General features: G+C 33.4%; 1 protein-coding gene across 1 annotated transcript in view; it reads right to left on the bottom strand.

The window, feature by feature from the left end:
- Positions 1-251: 251 nt before the first annotated feature.
- PGR (progesterone receptor) overlaps positions 252-21484 on the bottom strand; it is a 90050-nt gene continuing 68817 nt past the window's right edge. Inside the window, exons 7-8 of the mRNA XM_039881974.1 lie at positions 15505-15662; positions 252-11509 (exon numbers count right to left, since the gene is read on the bottom strand). Of these exons, the coding sequence (XP_039737908.1) occupies positions 11354-11509; positions 15505-15662 (314 nt within the window). The 3' untranslated portion in view covers positions 252-11353. The remainder of the gene's footprint in view (positions 11510-15504; positions 15663-21484) is intronic.

The following is a 21484-nucleotide window of genomic DNA, read 5'->3' as shown; positions in this document are numbered from 1 at the left end:
TAACTTGTTATAGAAACTCTGACACCAGAGAAGAGTCTTATATGTATTTATACCCACGGCCATTTACCACATTTTCTCTTATTCATTAAATAGTTAAATGTAAGTTAGAAAAACTCCACAAACTATCAAAATCTGATATTTACAAAAAACATAGCATATTGTTTTATAGGCAAACGTGTTTCTCTACATCATTTAAGTTTGTAAATCTGAATATAAAACATGTTTAAAAACTGAAAACATCGAAGAATAAATGAAATAATTTTTTTTTAATGTCACAGGAACACTTTTATGGCCAAATAATCCAATAAAACTTTCTAGTTTCTCCAGTCTACTCTAAACGTAGGTGATTGAATAAGAAAGAAGTATGTTTAAGTTTCAAACAATATTTGACACCTTTATCACCTGGAAATTAAAAACAAATCTGTTATACTCTTTTATCTTTGTGTCTCCAAATTCCTAGCATTTAAGGCCTTAAATAGGTTCTTATACATTCTTATAAATGAGGTTCCTTATACATTCTAGGCACTTACTTTATTTACTAAAGGAGCATTATTTGCATATTTTTGGTATTATATTGGAATATATGTAATACATAAATTATATCCCTAGTAATGAAACCAATGCACAATAATAGTCTGAAATACTTTGTTATTAGCAAGTAGATTGCATTCTCTTTCACCTCAATGTTAAGTGCATTAAATTTCATATGAAAATTTATAATATTTGTATAAAAATATTAACCTTTTTACTTTACCAATGTAACAAAACAACACGTTATTCAATCTTACTAGATATCAACTGAGTGTATTGCCTTCATGAAGAATTAGTTCGATTCAATTTAACTGTCTGAGAATCATTCCTTGCTCATTAAAATGTACACGCAGTCAAGGATATGTCTATGCAATGCCAAACCATCCATATTAATATTCCACTTTACACCATTTCACTGTTGTACAAACTGAAATGTTGATTATGAATTTGAAGTGACTGGTAAAGGAGACATGTACTGATGATTGTTAAGTACCTTGTATATGACTGTATGCAATTGTATTGAGGTTTGGAAGCCTTAATTCATTAATAAAGATATGTATAGAAATGAGTTATTTTTTATTATCACATAGAACAGTAATAAGTCAGTGGTAAATTATTTTTTAAGAAAACACTATTTGAAGATGATTGATTTCAGACCACCAGATGATTTAATGTAAGACACTTGTCAAGTGGAGCAGACTCACTTCTGTCATGTGAATCACAATATATTTTGTCCAAAATCCACCTTTAATTTAAAAGCAGAGATTAGATTGAAAATAAGTATATGATAATGATGTTAGGTGCTCACTATCACCTAATTTTTACAGCTTTGCATTTGTCACCCAACCATCATCTGGTAATAAGTGCCAGGCATATGTAGTTGGAGGGAGAATCTCACTTTCTTGACAAGAACCTCAGATGAATTTCCAGTGTACTTTTAAATATTGTCTTCTTCTCTCAGAAACGAGGAACGAGGTGTATGAAACTGGACTCAAGAAGTATATAACAGCTAAATTTCTTTAACGGTATAAGCCTGGTGTAAGTACTTAGTGTCCTACTATTTACTCAGAGTACTAGAAATGGGAATCAAAAGAGGCATGGGACGCGAAAGAGGGAAATGTTACACTAGTTTTATTAACGAAGAACAGAGTAGATAACTTCAAATATCTCACCAATTTCAACTAAGTGTAAACATTAACTATGTGCAAAGAAGTCTGCTAAATATTTCAAGTGGAGTAAAAAACATTAGACTGAAAATAAGTATGTGATTATGTTGTTATGAGTACACTATCACCAAATTTTTACAGCTGTGTATTTGTCATCAGCCAGTGCAAGAACTATTAGGCATACACAGATGGAAGGAGGGTCTTACCCTCTTGATCGAAAATCTCATCTGAATTTCCAAAGCACATTAAAATAATATATTCATTGAAATATATTAATCTTTGTGCTTTTCTTTTTATCACCTGACCCTTTTCCTGCTCAGTTGGAAGCAGCCATGCTGCCCCAAAGAGAATTAGGATTGTTATAGCAGAAATGCTTAAAGAAAGCCAGTGTTCAGCTTCTGACTTCCACAATTGGTCTTTGAGATCCAGAGCAAGATAAATCTGGAGAATAGGCCTTTCTTAAGAGAAAAAAAAAACAGTCTTCTAATTCTCAAAGGTATCCTCAAGAAGTAGACTCAAAGGGAGAGTTACTAGGCATAGGTAAAGAGAACTCAGTCTAAGGCTCAAGGGAAGCCAGACAGGAAGAGGAAATGAGAGGCTTCTGTGATTCAGAAGAAGGAAGAGGTAGGGTAAAGAGGTCAGATGACAGTGTCCCAGTTTTGAAGGAGGTGGAATGGGCAACAGAACATCCAGACAAATAACAGGAAGTCCAGGAATATCATGGCTTTAGTTCATGGCAGTAAAATCTACAAGCATCTCAAGCCTGGATTCAGCATGTTGCCAGCTGAGTGGGTGCTTAGCAGGTAGTGGTGAGCCATAGCTCTCCTCAATGGGCAAGGTATCCTCACCCAAAAGCCAGATGGGGAAAACAGCTGGGCCTAAGAAGGATATGGTGAACCAACAGGGAATGGAAAAGTATCAAGTTAGACCAGTTACAGCTCCCTATAGTACTGCAGAAGAAAGAACAGATGAGTCTATGAGTCATAGATTTGACTACGAGATGACAGCAGGGGTATCTATGAGCAGGCAAGGCAAAGGATTAGCAAGGGCAATGAGGACAGGAGAGAGAAACCCCTTCTCACTGCCTTCATGTCATAAGCTGCTTTTTCTTCCTAGCTGCCATTGATTGATGGAAGTAAAAAGGAAGAACAGCCTTTGATGGAAATTGAATGAGGTAATAGAAATAAGGCTCTTTGAAACTAAAAGGATGGATTTATTCTTAACTGCCAGATTTGCTTCCCATTCTGTCAGTCACAAGACTCCCCACATTTTGTGAAGAATTCATGAAGTCAAGACCCCTTACATAGAATTAAGCAGTGTGTGTGTGTGTGTGTGTGTGTGTGTACCACTTTGTAGTTATACTGGATAATGGCATCTGAAGAAGGAATCTATACAATGGATATGTTTATTTTTTATTAGTTTAACACAGCTCAGTTTCCGTTTCTCATTTGCTGAATCTAGTCTAACTTTTGTGCACAGACTAGGAGATTCAATAGACATGCAAAGGTAGGGATATTGGGGGAGCATAGAGATTGTTTGGATAGATAGATTCTTGAACTTGGTAAACTAAATTTACTAGTTTTTATTGTCTGCCTTGATAAAAAATCTGAAATTTCAGCATGGTAGGAGAATAGATATCTAACCTTGTGTTTGATAATTTATATGGCATATTTAACCTACACTGAGAAATTCTGTCCATGCTTTTAAGTTATGTTTTTAAAAACCTCTGGAAAATTAGGGAGGAGGTTTTTCTCATCTCCAACTTATGTTTATGACCATTGTTTTTCACCAAAGTATTGCAACTTCCTTAAAAATGCTCTGCCTCCAGAATTAGCCATCTCTAACTCTATTCTCCATATTACAGGGAGAGTGAATTTTCTTATATACCGATCTGAATTATATAGCTCTCCTGCTTACAAAAGAATTAAAACTGCACAATTTAACATGCTGTACAAGACCATTGATGTTCTGGACCTTGTTTTTTTCTTTATCCTCATCACCAACCCCACTCCACACTCATTCTCATCATCAAGTCTGTTGATATACTGTTACCTCTATTCAGAATACTCTTCTCTCCCTGACTTTGACATCTCACTTTACGTACTCTCTTAATTCCTAGACCACTTTCAGATCATGGCTTAGACCTTTTTCCGAGATGTCTTTTCCCACTCTTTAATTCGAGCCATGTGCTCCTCTTAGGTGCTTCTACAGCTCCTTGTATTTTCTCCATCCTGGTATGTCATAACTATTTACCTGTCTCTAGTCTTCTTCCAACTATAAACTCAGAGAAGGTAGTAACTAATGTATTCACTGGTTATCTCTACAACCTGGCAAAGTGATTGGCACACAGCACAGTAAATGCTTCATACCCAGTTGTTGAAGATTAAAATGATGCCTAAAGTAAGACTTTTTAGCTTTGCAAAAACCCCACTTGTTTTTTGTTTTTGTGTTTCAGAGCTTATTTTTCTTCTATTCACATAGAGAAGTGAGAGTTGGTTACTTCATGTTGACTACTTTCTGTTAACAGATATAGTTTTAGAGTTGAAAAGAAAAATTTGATCCTATCTTCCTTCCTCCCTCCCTTCTTTTTTCTCTCTTCTTCCCTCCCTCTCTCCCCTTTTTTCTTTCATCTTTCTTATTTCTCTTTTTCTTCCTCTTTCTTTTTAAGTATTAAGATACCCAATTAATTGGCATGTCTCTAAATAGAGACTCAGTGAATTTTTCCCCCTAAACATGTAGCCTTATATTAGAAAATGAAGAACTTTCTTAAGAAGCAAAAAGCAAGCCTATGAGTACATTTATGTTTTATATGTTTAGATAGTGAGTGGTAATTCCTCTAATATTTAGTATTATCACTGTGGATAATCACCGATATTTTATAACATCTGTATGAATGCTTGCTCAATAATCAAGCGAAAAATATTTAAGCTACTATTTAGAGGAACTCCCCATTTCACTTTTGTAAGTCGTATTTACTCCTTCCAAAATACAAAGAACTTTTATATTTTCTTCTGTTTTTTTTTCAAATTTCAGTGGAAAGCTTTTTTTTAAACTTTGCTCTGATTTTTCTGGTGACTATGTACATATCAGAAAAGTTAAAATGCACAGAATAGTCCAGTCATAAGGAGATACTTTATTGGTTAAAGTAATGAATTCGAAAGAATACCAAGTGAAAATCACTTTCTACCTCTAGTTATCTCAAATATAGGGGTTACCATTTTAAGTTAAGTCTGGATAGTATTTTAATCTTATGGAGAAAAAGCAGAGTTGCATATCTCTGTCTTGATAAGAATACAGTATGCTTGTATTAACACTCCATACATGGAGTGTTTGGCTTTCTTCATGAGTTTTAAAGCCCTTAGAAGAATAAGACTTACTTTTATATAATGTATTATGACCTCAGATCTCTGGTTCTTAACCTAATTTAGGAAAACTATGATAGAGATCCATTGATTATTTTGCTATTATAACCTCCCGCCAATTTTGTATCTACTAGGTTAAAGCTGCATAAAAAAAATAAGAAATCAGTGTGGACATGGTTGTTATGCTGCTCAGCAACTCAAATTGATGTCTTTGAATAATAAAACATGAACACAACAAAACATTTCTTAACAGCAACACAGTTTGGTGGGAAGATACTTTATAAGCTTTTCTGAGAGGGGGTAGTAAACAGTATCTTTAGTGACAAAAAGTTTAAAACCACTGCTTTCTATAAATAATTCATAACAAAACCTCACAGGTAAGTAAACATCATAGAAAAAGAGGCGTTAAGCTTTATAAAAAATCAACTAGAGGAAAACATACTTAAGTGGGTTCATTTAGAATAATTTTTTGGCTAAATTGGATACATCAGGGTTTGATGTATTGAGCACTTTCAAATCATTATAAAAATAAGCTACAATGTCTTGACAACTCTACAATACCATTTCAATATTTTGTTCATATCTAACTATTGACCATGATGCTGATGTCACACTGCAGAGTTAATAATACCATATACTTTCTTTAAAGCAATGGACAGTGTATGCTTTCTTAGCTGCTTATTTCAGATTTCTCTGGAAGTGCTTTGTCAGTTAAAGCTTTCAACTAGCTTAAAAGTAATGCCTTCCTCATTTCTCTATGAGTGGAAAGAAAACAAACGAACTCATATTTGACTGTAAGGTCAGCATGACATAAAGCAACAAGAGCCATTAAATTAAAAATGAGGTTTACATTCTGGGACTAATCCAGCAATCTTGCAATGGTCTTCCAAACTCCACAGCTGCGTAAGGTTGTGGACAAGCCTAGGCCCAGCATCCAGGCATGTGCCTGGAGCTCTCCTTGGAATGTGGTCAACTCCAAGGAGAGGAAAAGATTCCCTCATGTTTTGCCTCGCTTCGACTATAGGATATTCAGACAATGTATAAAGCACTGCTATGAAAGAAAGGCTATTATTTAGCTTATCAGCAACACTTCTAAAATCTTTAAATCTTCCCTAATGTCAAGGAGGACAAATTATTAAAGGAAACTTTTGCTTATTTTCAAGTTTTTCATGGCCACATCTTTTCAGGCTTAACTCTGAAGATGTTAAGTTCTATTAGTCTTAGGTTATTTATGGTCTGTAGGTCCTTATTTTTGAGTTTTAAATAAGGATGTGGTCCAACCTGAATGCAATTATCTAGGTCCCGTTTAGCCTGGATTCATATTATGGATGTAGATTAATTCAGATTGGATAAGATTCCATAATATTGGGTGAATAGTCATTTATTTTACTGCTTTTTCTTCCATTTTTGGATTTGATAAGGACCAGGGAGTGTGGAATAATGGTAAATTAAATAGATGGCAGATGCTAGGTAAAGATAGTAACTGTCCTTTTCAACAAAACTTAGAGTAAGGAAAATACAGACTCCAAGTGATATTCCCATTAAAATCATCACATGACTTAATCAAGTGAGGACAAGAAATTTAGGATCTGGCATTTTGCTAGATTATCTGGCTGTGTATTTCCTGTAAAATTTAAGAGATGTGGAAATTCCCTATATCAATGGCATTTTAAAAGCCATACTTTGGGAAAAAGTTGTCATTTCTTGGGTCATCTGCTTGTCCATTTCACTTTATCAGTGAAGCCATGGTTGTTGAGTTGTTGAATACAAAAATGAGACAACTTAAAAAATTTCTTTTCTTTGAGTTTTGAGTTCTTGTTATATACAGTGCTCTGGAGATTGTAAAGATATTTAAAAGAATGTGTAAAGAGTAAGTGTAGATGAGAGAAATTGTTTAGGGATTCACAACAAAAACTCCATAAATAGCCATCTTACCAAAGGAATGCAAGATATCATATGCAGACAGACAAGATCTCTTGTGGACATTTTGTATCATACCCTTCTTAAGGATAGGAATGTTATTTTTTGGCTTGATGACTTCATCATGATTTCTAGACCAATTGTTCCATTTTGTGACATTATTACCATTAGTAAAAATGATCTAAGCATGTAGTATACAGCATAGAATTTTGGAGGGGTTGTGTTCTATCAAGCTATCAAGCTCTCTGTATTTTAAAGAGATATTCAAAAGTCAAAATCAGTATCATTGTTCTTATTTATAATGAAAGGGTGATAGACTCTTTAGATTTCTGATAAGCAGGCCCCAAACTCAAAAGGCTATACTTTTCAGGGAAAGGAATTTGCTGAATACTTCTAGATTAGAATACTTCTAATTTCAAATCAAATCCATCAAATATTCATATATACATAGAAATAGCAAAAGGCAACTTCATTTTCTGGACTCTTTGGTTTCACTATAGTATATACCAGACTAATTTGATAAAATAATAGCTGAAACTTTAGCCTAATGAAAAAATAATACTAGCCATTATTACTTTTGAATACCTGTATACTCTTTTGTTTTCTATTGATCCCAAAACAAATGGGCAAAAGGCAAGTTTAATTAAAGAGGTTAAATGGCTTGCTCAAGCTCATCCAGCTAGTAAATAGCAGAAAAGTGGAGCACAGGCCTAGGTCAGACCTTTGCACAGTAGCCACCATCACATATATCACTGCATATATGGATAACTTAGAAGTTAAAGGTTAACATGTTTGGCAGAAAATGTGTGCCAATTGTATTTGTATATCATCTGTGTAGCAATAAATAATTTTAACATTAAATAGAAAAATAATAGCATTGGCTAAAGCATGATGTTTTAAATGAAAACAAAAAAATTGTTATAACAACTGATAATTGCTTCGGACTCAAATGGCTTCTCAAAACTTTTTAAGGGAAATTGTTTCATTAACTCAATAATCTATTTCAGTGATATTCAAGTATTTTCGTACATATAACCTGTCTTATGATTTAATTTCACCATAGTACAATAAGAAAGAACATGACCTATAAAATAAAAGTTATGATGACGACATAGAGATGGAGACATTAGTAGGCAGGAATTTGTAGAGGAAAAGATTTAGAGGCTAGGTGTCATGTTTTTTCAAAAACTTTTTTTTTTAAAGCTTGACCTGAAGTATTAAATCCTAGTATTTAGATATCTACACTGTGAATCAAGAATATCAAACATTCTTATGAGATTGCAAAATAATAATAAAAACAACAAAACCAACTCTCCTGGTCACCACATTCTGTTGCCCAACAGGTGAGTGAAATCAAGAAATTTTAAAATTATGTAAAAAATTTTTATTATGTTGGAGTTTAAATCTATGCTGGTGAAAAAGTATTTTTGTCATCAAAATATTATTTTAATTCAAAGTAAAAAGAATCAGATAACAAAATGATCACACCACTAATTGTTCTCTTAGGCCCATTGAGTGTGAAAGGCTAATGACATTGTTTTTATTCTTTATTGTTTTGGATACACTTATAATCAATACAAGAAGAGATCTCACAAAGAAAAGGTGAAAAAAAAGAAAGGATGGAGATAGGGACTATGGGAATAGAAAATGATACAATCATGTGTACTGATACATGTAGCGATATAACAAAAGAATGTTCTCCATGGTGATACTAAAAATAGAAAACATGCCATGGAACTCTTAGTCAAGGAAAGCTATCATCCCACCCCAAAGTGCCTTCCATACTTGTAAAGAGTCAAAATTGTAGAACAACACACTATTATAATTCAGATGTGCACAAAATGACTGCTGAACCTTAAGAAGAAGCAAATCACTGTCTGGTAAATAAATGCAGGGAAGACATTACAAGAATGATGTTTGGCTGTTCTTGAAAGTTGAGATATGAATGGGACTAGTATCAAAGAGGGAAAAGTCAGGCAGAAAATTGACAGTAAAAAGATTTACCTGGCTGGCATATAAGATGAATGTATGGCAGTGTTGGATAAAGAGAAGCAAGTTATAAGAAGTGATGCTCAAACACCATTTCTGAGTACCTACTATATGCTTGCACTAATAAGGAGAGTAGACCAATTCAAATATAATCTCTGAGGATACAGCCTAGGTAAAGATGTTTTTTAAAAGATCATTTTGAGATTCTAATGTGCAGCTGTATTTGAGAATTACTATAATAAGTAACTGGAAGTCAATGAATGTTTTAAATGAGGAATTGGCAAAATTAGATCCTTTTTAGGAAGATCACTTTGGCCTGGTCAGTGGAGAATGAGTGTATGGATGTATAAAAACTTTGAAGAACTGAATACCAGTCTAGCCTTATGTAATACAAATGTGTTCACAGAAAAGACATGTAGATAGATATTCTAAAGAAGAGTCTATTTTTATACTAATGTTGACTATTTGGAATACTTAGGTTAAACTCTTACTAAATGCTGTAACCTAGAGTTACAAAATTTGCATATTATTAAATTGCCACATAGACCTGATGAATTCAAGCCAAGGGCCCTGTTTAGAGCTTTTTTTAATACTCATTTCAAATGCCTTATGAGAATTCACTGTTTATAGATACTCATAGCTAAGTTTCAGTAAATTGAAGTTTGGGTAAGAAACAGTATGGTAACACTATTATGCCAATTTTTTGATCAAATTAAACCACTTTATCTTGTTTTAAGGGTCACACTAGTATTCATTATTATTATTCTGTTGTTGTCCCTTGGTAAACTGTATTTATGTTAAAGGAAATGGATAGTTAAAAATGCATTAAGAAATTAGACTTCAGTAAATGTTTTCTATAGTTTCCAAAGTTGCTTTTTCTCATTAACTATTACTGTGCATAAGGTGGTGTATTTTATTTGTAAGATAATGTCCAATTTTAAAGAAATTTAGAAAAAGAATTGGGTCTTCTAGTTTTTCTGTGCTGTTAATTATATAGATCATATTTATTTGATCTTTCTATATATGATCTAATAAAAAGGCACATATATATGCCCAAAACTGGTATATATTATCTAGAAAACAATAATCATTTTCAATTAAATTTGACCAGTGCCACGAACTTGTTTCTTCGTGTGTGTGTGTGTGTGTATACAGGAACTTGTTCCTTGTATGTATGTGTATATATGTGCATATATGTGTGTGTGTATATATATATATATATCCTTTTTAAAAAATAGATCTCCAGTAACTTGCCTCAGAAAAGGATTCTAGTTTGTCTTCTAAAGAAATATTTTCAGTTCATACAACAATGTGAATTGTGTTTTCTAGTTATTATAATGGGTTGTATTATTTTAAGCCAGTATCTAGTATTCCCCAAAGTATCTCTCTTAGAATTGGATCAAAGGCACTCAAAAAGTTTCAACTGTGTTTAGTCTAGTATGCTTCACTGAGTAGAAAAAGAATAATACATTTTCCCCCTCCCTCCCTTTTTCCTTCTTTGATTTGAGATGTTAAGAAGCTCTAACCAAAAAGAACATTTTGCAAGAAAGATTTTCACCAGTGTTAAAGGTGAAATGGGGAACCAGTAAGGTTAAGTGACTTTCCACATGCCCCAAAATAAGTGATGGTGTTAGGCCACAGACTCTTCCAGCTTCCTATTTTGATTCATAATACTCTCAAAAAAGGTTCATAAAAAAAACTACAAAACCCACAATACTTTGTCATAATGATATGGCTCTACTTAACTTTAGAGATTTGTTTCCAGTCTTGGAAACAGTCATATATATAAGCTATTTTTCCTAGTCTGAGGAACATCAACCTCTTTCAGAGATTTTAAACTTTTTCTCTATATTTTTTGCATTTAAAAACTCTTGAAAATCTGATAAACGTTATAAATTTCCTTCTCGCAAAAATGTATATACACTTATGTAGACAAAATTTTGCATACCATTTTAAAGGTTCATTTTTGTAAAGTTAATCAAGGAGATAAAGGGAGCTACCTAGAAGAACATATAATATAGCTTTTTAGTATTACATATAAGATTTTTTTTTCCTCTAAAGATTTGTTAGATGCAAAAGTTAAAATTCTTCACCTAAACGGCATGAAATATTATGGATTAAGATCCAGTTTACTTTAACCATCAATTTTAGTACTTTTTCAATTTTGTAAACTCTTAAAACATGGGTACACAAAAACACTTAAAAATTCTCATTATACTGTATAAATAAAAACAAAGCCTTACAATTTTCTCTGGAATTTACATAGTATGATATGTTATGAATGTAAGGCTTTAATAACATTGTAAAAATTTGAGATCTCATAATCTTGACCCAAACTAAAACAGACATACTCCAAATTTAATTTTTTAAAGGTAAAAATGACATTCACTTTGTATGAAACTGAAGATGTTTCACCATCCCTGCCAAGATTTTGGGTAATTGTGCAGCAATAACTTCAGACATCATTTCTGGAAATTCAACACTCAGTGTCCGGGACTGAATAAATGTATTCAAGCAGTACAGATGAAGTTGTTTGACAAGCTGTTGGTTTAACAAATGGATAAGAAACGTGTAAGAAAAGTAATAACTTCATATACTATTCAAACATGGCAACTTATTTTTCTAACAATATAAATACTTGCTGTGTTTTCTTCTTACTAAAATAAAAATAACTTCATCCATTATCTAGAATAATATGTAAAACATTACATACTCACAATGAAACATTCTGATAGTTCAAAAAGATTTTTTTTTTTAATGAAAGTTATTCATGTTGATCATCCTGTGGAATTGTGAATGTTTTGGTGTATTTCTTTCTAGTGTTTTTCTTTTTATACATGTATACACACATATCTAGGTATATATGCAATATTCACATATGCATATATATTTTCAAAAATGCCATTATCTTATAAAATGTCTATTAGTCTAGCTTTTTCACATAACATTATATTGACTCTTTCCATGTCAATAAAAACAACCCAACATAACTCGTTTTTTTAATTTTTGGCAAGTAATTCATATCCATTATTTTAAAAGTCGAATAGTACTGCAAGATTTATAACAAAAACAGCAACACAACTATATGCCAACAAACTGGACAACCTAGAAGAAATGGAAAAAATTCGTAGAAACTTATAACTTACCAAGACTAATTCAGGAAGAAATAGAAAATCTAAATAGACTAGTTACTAGTAAGGAGAGTGAATCAGTAATAAAAAATATCCCAATGAAGAAAAGCCAGGGCCAAGTGGCTTCACTGGTGAACTTTACCAAACATTTAAAGAAGAATTAACAGCAATATTTCTTAAACACTTTCAAAAAATTGAAGAGGAGGGAACACCACAAAGAGCCCCAACTAGCCAAAAAAATTCTAAGAAAGAACAACAAAGCAGGAGACATTCCATTTCCTGATTTCAAGCTATACAACAAAGTTATAGTAATTAAAACAGCGTGGTATTGGCATAAAAACAGACAAATAGACAAATGGAACAAAATCAAGAGCACAGAAATAAACCTAAGCAACTATTTGACAAGGAAGTCAAGAACATTCAATGGAGAAAAGACAGTCTCTTCAATAAATGGTACTGGGAAAATTGGATATTCACATGGAAAAGAATGAAACTCGACCCCTATCTACATCACTTATAAAAATTAACTTTAAATGAATTAAAGACTAAAATGTAAGACCTGAAACTATGAAACCCCTTGAAGAAACATAGGAAAAATGCTCCTTAATATGGATCTTGGTAATGATTCTTTAGAAATCACACCTACAACATAAACAACAAAATAAACGAACAAGTGAGACTATATCAAACTAAAAATCTGCACAGCAAAAGAAACATTAACAAAGTGAAAACACTTTGAAGTGGGAAAAATATTTCCAAACCATATATCTGGTATGGAGTTATTATCTAAAACATAAAAAACTCATGTAACTCAAGTGCTAAAAAAAAAAAAAATCCAATTAAAAAATGGGCAAAGATCCGGAATAGACCTTTTTGCAAGGGAGATATATATGAATGGCTGACAGGTACATGAAAAGATGTCATTAGGGAAATGCAAATGACAACCACAAAAAATATCGACTTCTTTTAGAATGGTCATGATTAAAAAAATAAGAGATAATAAATGCTGGCATAGATGTGGACAAAGGGAACCCTTGTGCACTGTTGGTGGGACTATCAGTTGGTACAGCCACTATAGAAAACTGTCTGGAAGTTCATCAAAAATTTAGAAGTAAAACTACCATGTGATTGAGCAATTACACTTCTGGGACTGTATCCAAAGGAAATGAAAACACTAACTCAGAAAGATCCCTGCACCTCCATGTTCATAGCAGCAGTATTTACAATAGCCAAGACATGGAGACAACCTAAGTGTCCATCAATGAATGAATAGATAAAGAAGATGTATTGGAATATTATTCAGCCATAAAAAATGAAGAAATCCTACCATTTGAAACAATATGGATGGACCTTAAAGGCATAATGCTAAGTGAAATAAGTCAAAGACAACTATTGTGTGAGCTCACTTATATGTGGTATCTGGAAAAAAAACCCACCAAACTCACTGGAAAAAAAGATCAGATTTCTGGTTACTAGTGGGGAAATGATGGGCAGAATTGGAGGAAGGTGGTAAAAAAGGTACAAACTTCCAGTTATAAGATAAATACTATGGATGTGATGTGCAACGTGATGACTACAGTGCTGTGTGATATATAGGAAAGTTAAGATAGCAGATCCTAAGAGTTCTCATCAACAGGGAACTTTTATTTTATATTTTTATATATATGTAAATAACTGATATGTTGAAATTTTACAATAGTGTGTCTTTTTTCAATTGTGCTATGCCTTATGCTGGGCCATTATAGTCAGATAACTCATATCCTTCAGTTTCAGCAACTTTTCCTTTATAATTTCTTGCATAATTTCTTATCCCTGATTTTCTCTATTCTTTCTTCTGGACATTCCTATTAATTGGAGAATGGAACCTCCTGTATTAATCCCCTAAATTTGCTAGCTCATATTTCTAACTTTTCATATCTTTTCAAAATTTTTTTCTGAGAATTTCCTATTTATACTTCAGCCCATCTATTGAATTTTTAATTTTTTGTCTTCTATACTTAATTATCCAAAAGTAATTTTTTGCTAAATGTTCCTTTTGACATGTGTTCTATTCTTCTTTCATGGATGCAATAGCATTCTTATTTCTCCTAATCTCTTAAATTTTTTTTAAAGCTTTCTTATACTCTTTGCACTTTGTGCTTTTTCCTTTCTTTTTTCTTTTTTTTTAAATTTTGCTTTATGCTTTTTATTTTAGGGGCTTTACTAAATGGCTAATAATCCTTAGCTGTCTGTTTATATTCAAGAGGAAGGTCTCAAATATGACCTGGTGAGAGGATAGCTTCTTTTGTACCTTGACTGTCATTTAGTATGGTTTCTAAACATAGCAAAAAAAGCTTTTATTCAGTGTCTTGACTAACTACATATAACTTGTTTTATGACTCCAGTTCTAATGTTGGGCATTTCACAGGGTTTTTTCTCTTATATAAGCAATATTACAGTGAACATCCTTGCATATATAACTTAAATATTTCCCTAATAATTTATTTAAGATAAATCCTTAAAAAGTGGAAATTTAAGAAGCAAATTTTAACTTTTGGTATATACTGCCAGATTGTTTATTAGCATTGTGTAGGAGTTCAGAATGAGTCATCTCAAGATGAGCCTCTGTGGTATGTGGATTATTTTGAGTGAAAGGCAACCAAGACCCTGTAGGCTCAAGATAAATTTCTTCTTCTCCTCCTTTAACTACCTAGAAAAATTTAAATTAGTGGCTTTGCTCATAATAAGAAATTATCAAAGATAACCTTTTGACCTAAGTATATGGCAAGGCAAACTACCAATTACCAAACATCTGCAATTCTTATTGCCCTGCAATGACCTTCTTCTCCTGTGAAGCCCCAGGGCTCCTTATCTCATCCTTAGCTCAGAATGCCATATATATCATCTAAATTTCTGTTCCTGAACCTCTCATGTATGTGGAGTTCCCATATGTATGCAATTAAATTTGGTTATTTTCTTATAATGTTTCATGTATGTTTAATTATTAGACCAGCCAAAAGAACCTTAAAGGGCAGAGGAAAGTTTCTTCCTCCCCCACAATTGTTATTAACTTATAATTCCATCTAAATTGATATGAAAGTATTCTTTTCCACATTCATACCTTTGTTATATATATATAATCTTGTCTGACTTAACGCAAAATATTTCGGAACATATTCGGGAAAATGTATCACAATTCCCATCGACCATTAAATTACCCTCAAATTATACAAATACTGGGAAAAGGATAGTTGGGTGATCTACATTGAAAATAAAGCAAAATATGAATTCTGAATATGAAAATATTGTTTTAAAATATGAGTACAAATATAAATTTGAAGAAACTATATGAAATAAAATTTAGATTTAACATTTAAAAATAGAAATTCAGAAAATCATTGGTATTCTGAAAAACAAAATACTTACATCATGCAAATTATCAAGAAACTTTGTAAGTTGATAAAAACGCTGTGAACTAGAGACAACTGCTTTTTGCCTCAAACCAATTGCCTTGATAAGCTCTCTAATGTAGTTTGATCTCATTTCTTCAAACTGGTTTTGACTTCTTAGTCCCTCCAAAGGAACTGTAAAGAGACAATTACAAGTGTCAGTTATGTTTAAAATGATGACACAAGCAATTTATAACATTAATTTCTGAGCTGTATGATGATTTCTTTTGATATGTAACTCTAGGTACAAACACCTTAAATAGAAAATAGTGTTATTGATAGTTTTAGGACATGGAAATTTCTAGTTCTCTGGAATATGATAAATAGGTAAGTTAAAGAACATTTCAGCTGACTTATTTTAGAGTTGAGTCAATATATTATGCATTTAACTTAGAATTTGCTTAAAAGAGCAGCTGACAGTATTCTACAATTTTGTCTCAAATCTTTGGTTTCATTTAGTTTACATCTGCATGTATGTTGTATTCTTTCCTTTTAACAAATATTTGGATCTCTCTGTCAAGTCTTCTATGGAAGAAAAAGAGGTACTGTAATGTCACAGGGTTCTCTAATTATAAATTCCTAACTGGGCAGATCATGGTGGGCAGTCACACCCCTGGCCTAGAACTTCCTTAGTGAAAGGTTTTAAAGCAAGTCCTATCCATTATTTTGTGCATCTAGGTTAATATGCCTTTGAAATGCCAGAAATAATCCTCTTTTCCAGAGCTCTAGAAAGTGTACCCACCCTCAAGAGAGCACATAGTCTTGTTAACTATCTGGTAATCCTTCAATCCTTGCCTTGCTTTCTTCCACTTTCCTGTAATCTTCCTTACCTTCCCTTTTTAATTCTAATGCATAGAAGAACTGCAAACTGTCATTCTGAGCATTTGAGGTTTGCTTCCTGACAATTGTTATCTGTTTGGCTCAAAAAAACTCATATAATTTTCTATAAGTTTAGATATTTCTTATGTTGACACCTCACGTAATCTCAAGTATTTCTCATTAAGAATTCCCAGATAATTTTTTGTTGTTGTAATTTTAACATTGCTTCATTAAATTTTCTCTTTCCTGCTGATATAGGAGAAAATTATTGATATTTGAATATTTCTCTTATATCCAGCCACTTGGATATATAATTTTTTTATTTCCATTTTAATTCTAACAATTTTGGGTTGATTATCTTTTGTTTTCTTGGTATACAACAATACTATATTCAAATATTTTCATTTCCCTTTTCCCTATACAGTCATGTGCAGCATTATTATGTTTTAGTCAACAACAGAGGGCATATACACTGGTGGTCTCATAAGATTATAATGGATCTGAGAAATTCCTATCACCTAGTACAACACATTCCTATCATAGTACAACAAATATTTACTATTATGTTAACAATTGCCTACAATATTTAATACAGTAACATACTGTACAGGTTTGTAGCCCAGGAGCTATAGGGGAATAGAATCTGTCACCCAAAATATATCTATTTGGCATAAGGATTATTTTAGGCTGGCTAATTTCAAGAAACAGCAGACATGGGAGAAACTCTAGGAAAAACCAGAGTAGAAGCTATTTTTTGTAAAAGACATTTACATTTGTAAGGGACATCTTCATTTGTGGGAGTCTCCTGCTCATTACCAGGAAGAAGAGGATGACCTTATCTCTAAAAACTCTTATCAGTACAGAAGATAGCAACTTAAATCTGCTGAACAACCTTAACTACTTCTCCTGAACTTCCCTTAACTGACTTTCTCAGTCCATCTTCTTTTGTCTGCAGCTGAAGATGGTATTTAAGGCAGTGGCTTTAGCAGTTTTGGCAAGTTATTTAGTTTTCCTGGGTCTCTCCCATGTATACAGGAGGTATGTGTTAGGTCTAGGAGGGCCCTATCTTTACCCTTCAGTGTGGGAACTAGACTCCTCCCTTACCTTTGTGTGGGAACCGGACCTTGCTTCCGAGTTGGTAATGTTACATGCTCACCTCCCATTTCCTCCCTTCCCTGCCAATTTACCTGCCCAAAATATTCCCATTGAAAAAGCCCGCCTCAAGCCCCATATGTTTTAGGTCCCCTCGCATTTGGGGCTGACGCCATCTTCAACTCAGCCTGGCTGTCACTCTGATACAATAAACCTTGCTTAACCTCTTTGGCCTTGTGCATTCCTCTTTTGGGGAACGTAACAGTATGCATGTTATTAAACTTGTTTTTCTCAAGTTAATCTGTCTTTTATTACAGGGATGTTTCAGCCAAAAACCAAGAAGGATAGAGGGAAAATTATTTTTCCTCCACTATGGAGCATTAGGCTATATCCCATATAGCCTAGGTGTATAGCAAGCTATGCCATCTAGGTTTGTTTAAGTGAATACTCTGTGATGTGCACACAATGATGAAATCGCCCAATATCCTCAAGTGGCTCATGACTGTAGTTATAGCTCTTATTTCTGCTTCATGAGAGTCAGTGTATTGTTCAGAACTTCCAGAACAATATAAAATGATAATCATGACAAATATCCCTATTTTGTTGCTGATTTTTAATGGGAATGGCTCATTCCCATTATGATGGTAACTAGTAATTTAGATATTTATCTCTGAAATCTTTAATTCATACATCCAGATCCTGGGCACAACTTCCTATTCTAATGGCTACTTCTCTTCTTTTCACTATATTGTTAATTTACCTATAGCTTTTTTCTCAAATCTTTTATGTTCTTCTTTTGTCACTTACCTGAGATGCTCTGGTTGATTTCTTGGGTGATTCCTTCTTTCACGTATTTTGCTGTTCTTTTTAGACTGTCAACAATTTGGGTGTTAGAATTCCTTGACTGATTTTCCACATTTTTTATATTTTGCTCTACTTTCGAGATGTTTTCCAACTTTGTCTTCCAATGCCTCTGACTTTTAAATTCTGCCTTCGTATATACATGTGTATATATATTTTAGTTTCCAAAGGCTCCTTCCTTTTTGTGTGTGTTCCTTTTTAATTATCTAGTTCTTATTTAATGGGTACAATATGTTCTGTCTTTCTAAGGAGAGATACATTTTTTTTTTTATTTTCCTGATGTTTCCATCTCCCTATATGGTCTCTGTTTCCTCCGTTTTTTTGGTTTTTTTTTTTTTTCTGTTTTATTTTTGTCTTTGATGTCAAAAGCTTCCCTTGGATGCCTTGGTTTATTTATATCCATGAGTGAAAAACTAAAAAACTGATAGTTATATTTGAATGGGTAGTGCTTATTGACTGTAAGCTTTAGTGAAGGGCAATCTAGCTAAGCTATTTCAAAGAGAAACTCCTGCAATTAGTATATTTAGTTCTTTTTCTTTCTGGCTAAACAGATTCTACAGAGAAGAATCTTTCATTCATCTTTCTGGAGGATATAAACTTGGATGACAACGTTCTGGGAGGCAGATGGGAGAAGTATGGTCAAGGGCAGTATCTCAATATTTCATATATAATCAATCTATTTTCACCATAGAAACTCTTACCCTTAACAGTACCTGTATTCACCAATACAGCTTATCCTGTTATATCCCCTTAAGGGAATAAATTTGTAATCTCTGAGTTGGAGAGAAACAATTACATGGTTGGGTGATATTTGGAAACAGACTTTCAACATCATTTCCTGTTTTTAACTCTACCTTCACTCTCCTTTCAAAAATCACTCTGTCACCAACTGCAGAGCATGCCAGAGGTATAGTGATGCAGATAAAGGTGCTTCTTAGATTTTCTTATTTCTGGCTTAGAATTCAGCCTTCCGATGAATTCGTTCTGTTTGCTGGTTTACATAATTTTATTGCTACTGATGCCTCTCTGATTCTTTTCATTTTATTTCTTAAAAAAAAAAATCCTGTTACTAATATTTTAGTATAGTTTTAGAGGGGTCAATAATAAAAGTGTGTGTTCAACCTGCCACATTTTCCTAGAGATCTGTATTTTAATTTTTAATGGCAAATAAGAGGTTTAAATTCTTATGCATCAAATCATCAAGCTTTTCCTTTGCTACTTTTTCATTGCATTTATTTTTAAAAAGATATTCCTTGTTTGAGATTTCAAAATCATTTATATTACTTTTAGTTTGTTTTTAATGATATAAGTGTTCACATTTAACTCAATTATCTGGTATTTATTTTAGAATACAATTTGAGCCAAATATCCAAAGTGGGTTTTTCCAAAACATAGTTATTTTTTCAACAATATTTGTTCCACTCATTGATTTGTGATGTTTCCATTACAGTATATGAAGTTCTAATATATACCAGTCAGCCTTGACTAACAATTCAGTGTGTCTATTCTCTCACACGATTAATTATTTTAGCTTTCTAATTCCCTCCCCTGACCTCCAATTTTTGTGATGCTTATCTATTTATTCCTTTCCTTCCCAGTGTTCTAGTGATGGTGGAAGCATTTATCAAGATATAGCTTCCATTTGCCTGGGACCCTGAGTGAAGACAATGAGCAGAGCCTTCCTGTTGATCTGCATTAGACATATAGTGGGAAGAATATATATATTTATTTATTTGTTGTTGTTGTTAAGCTACTGGCATTTCAGGATTGCTTGGTCCCCAGCATAAGGTAGTTTACCCATAAATAGAGAATTATGTTACTGATAACTAATTTGGGAGCAGTGGTCCCCAACCTTTTTGGCACCAAGGACCAGTGCTCCTATGAAAATCTAATGCCTGATGATCTGAGGTGGAGTTGAGGAGGTGATGCTAGAGCTGGAGAGCAGCTGCAAATACAGATGAAGCTTTGCTGGCTTGCCCGCCACTTACCTCCTGCTGTGTGATCAGGTTCCTAACAGGCCACAGACTGGTCTGTGAACTGGGGGTTGGGGACCCCTGATCTATGACATAACTGCTATAGGATTCATTACTGTCAAGAAAGGAGTTAACTTCTGTAATATTAAATTTATGCCATTTGACTCTTTTGGCCAGTCTCATATCAATACCTTTAGTCTACTTTATGCTACTTCATTAAAGTAGGCTTGAAGGTCTTTGCTCCAAATATGATTTTCAAGGGAGGAAATAGGGCTATGGATCCTTAGATCCTGTATTTGTTCATCTCTGTATAGATTTCACCAGGAAAACTTCTTTTTTAAGGGGTTAGCTTTTCTACCTTTTCTCCTGATGTGTTACCCCTATTCCTGCCATTTGATATTTGTGCTGTTAGAAAGAAGTTCCTGCAAAGATACTGCTGAGAAAGACCCTAGGCTCTCCTTCTACCTAAGGTCTTAGCTCCCTGATGTTCTTTTTTCAGGTCACTATGAATGAAGGATGGATCAAGTCGGATAATCAAGGGCTGAGCTTGCTTGTGCATGGAAAAGGCACAGAAAAGGGTAAAAGGTAAAAGAAGTTTTAAACATTTTACCACCCAGACCCTTGCGAATTCACCGAAGGCAGAGGTGCATGTGTTCTTTGAGTATGAGAAAAAGAGGGAAATTAAATGCCCCTACCTTCTAGTGACCAATGCTATGTTTCATAATATACTATTTTCTTTTCTTCTTTTGAATATCCATTTAAAGTGCATTTCCTAGTCTCTCTTGCAGTTAAGATGGGCCATGGAATGTGGGTAGAAGTGACACATGACACTTCCAGGTTTCCCTTCCAAACTTTTTCTCAGCGTTCATCTTCTAGTCAGATCCAGTGAAAGAGTCCAAGTTGCTAGGAAGGGGTGGAGTTCCTGCATGAAAGGAGTCTGGGTTTTCCTGCTAACCCACTGGACTATGACTGTGAGTGATAAACCATTATTGTGTTATGCTCCTGATCTTTGTAGTTATTTGTTATAATAGTTACCCTATCCTGACTTAGAGAACAGTTCCAGACATAATTGTGTAGTTTATATAGTAAATCCTTTATGGAGTGGGGGTGAAAGGAAATATAGTTTGTACTTATGCAATAGTGGTTAGTTCATAATAACCTAAATGTGTGAACATGAAAAAGTCAATCATGTTTTATCTAAAAAAAGAATTG

This window comes from Pteropus medius, unplaced genomic scaffold (genome assembly GCF_902729225.1).
Source record: "Pteropus medius unplaced genomic scaffold, Ma_sr-lr_union100, whole genome shotgun sequence".
NCBI classification, from domain to species: Eukaryota; Metazoa; Chordata; class Mammalia; order Chiroptera; family Pteropodidae; genus Pteropus; species Pteropus medius.
Note: the sequence above shows the minus strand (reverse complement) of the source record. Positions and strands in the feature narration are given on the sequence as shown.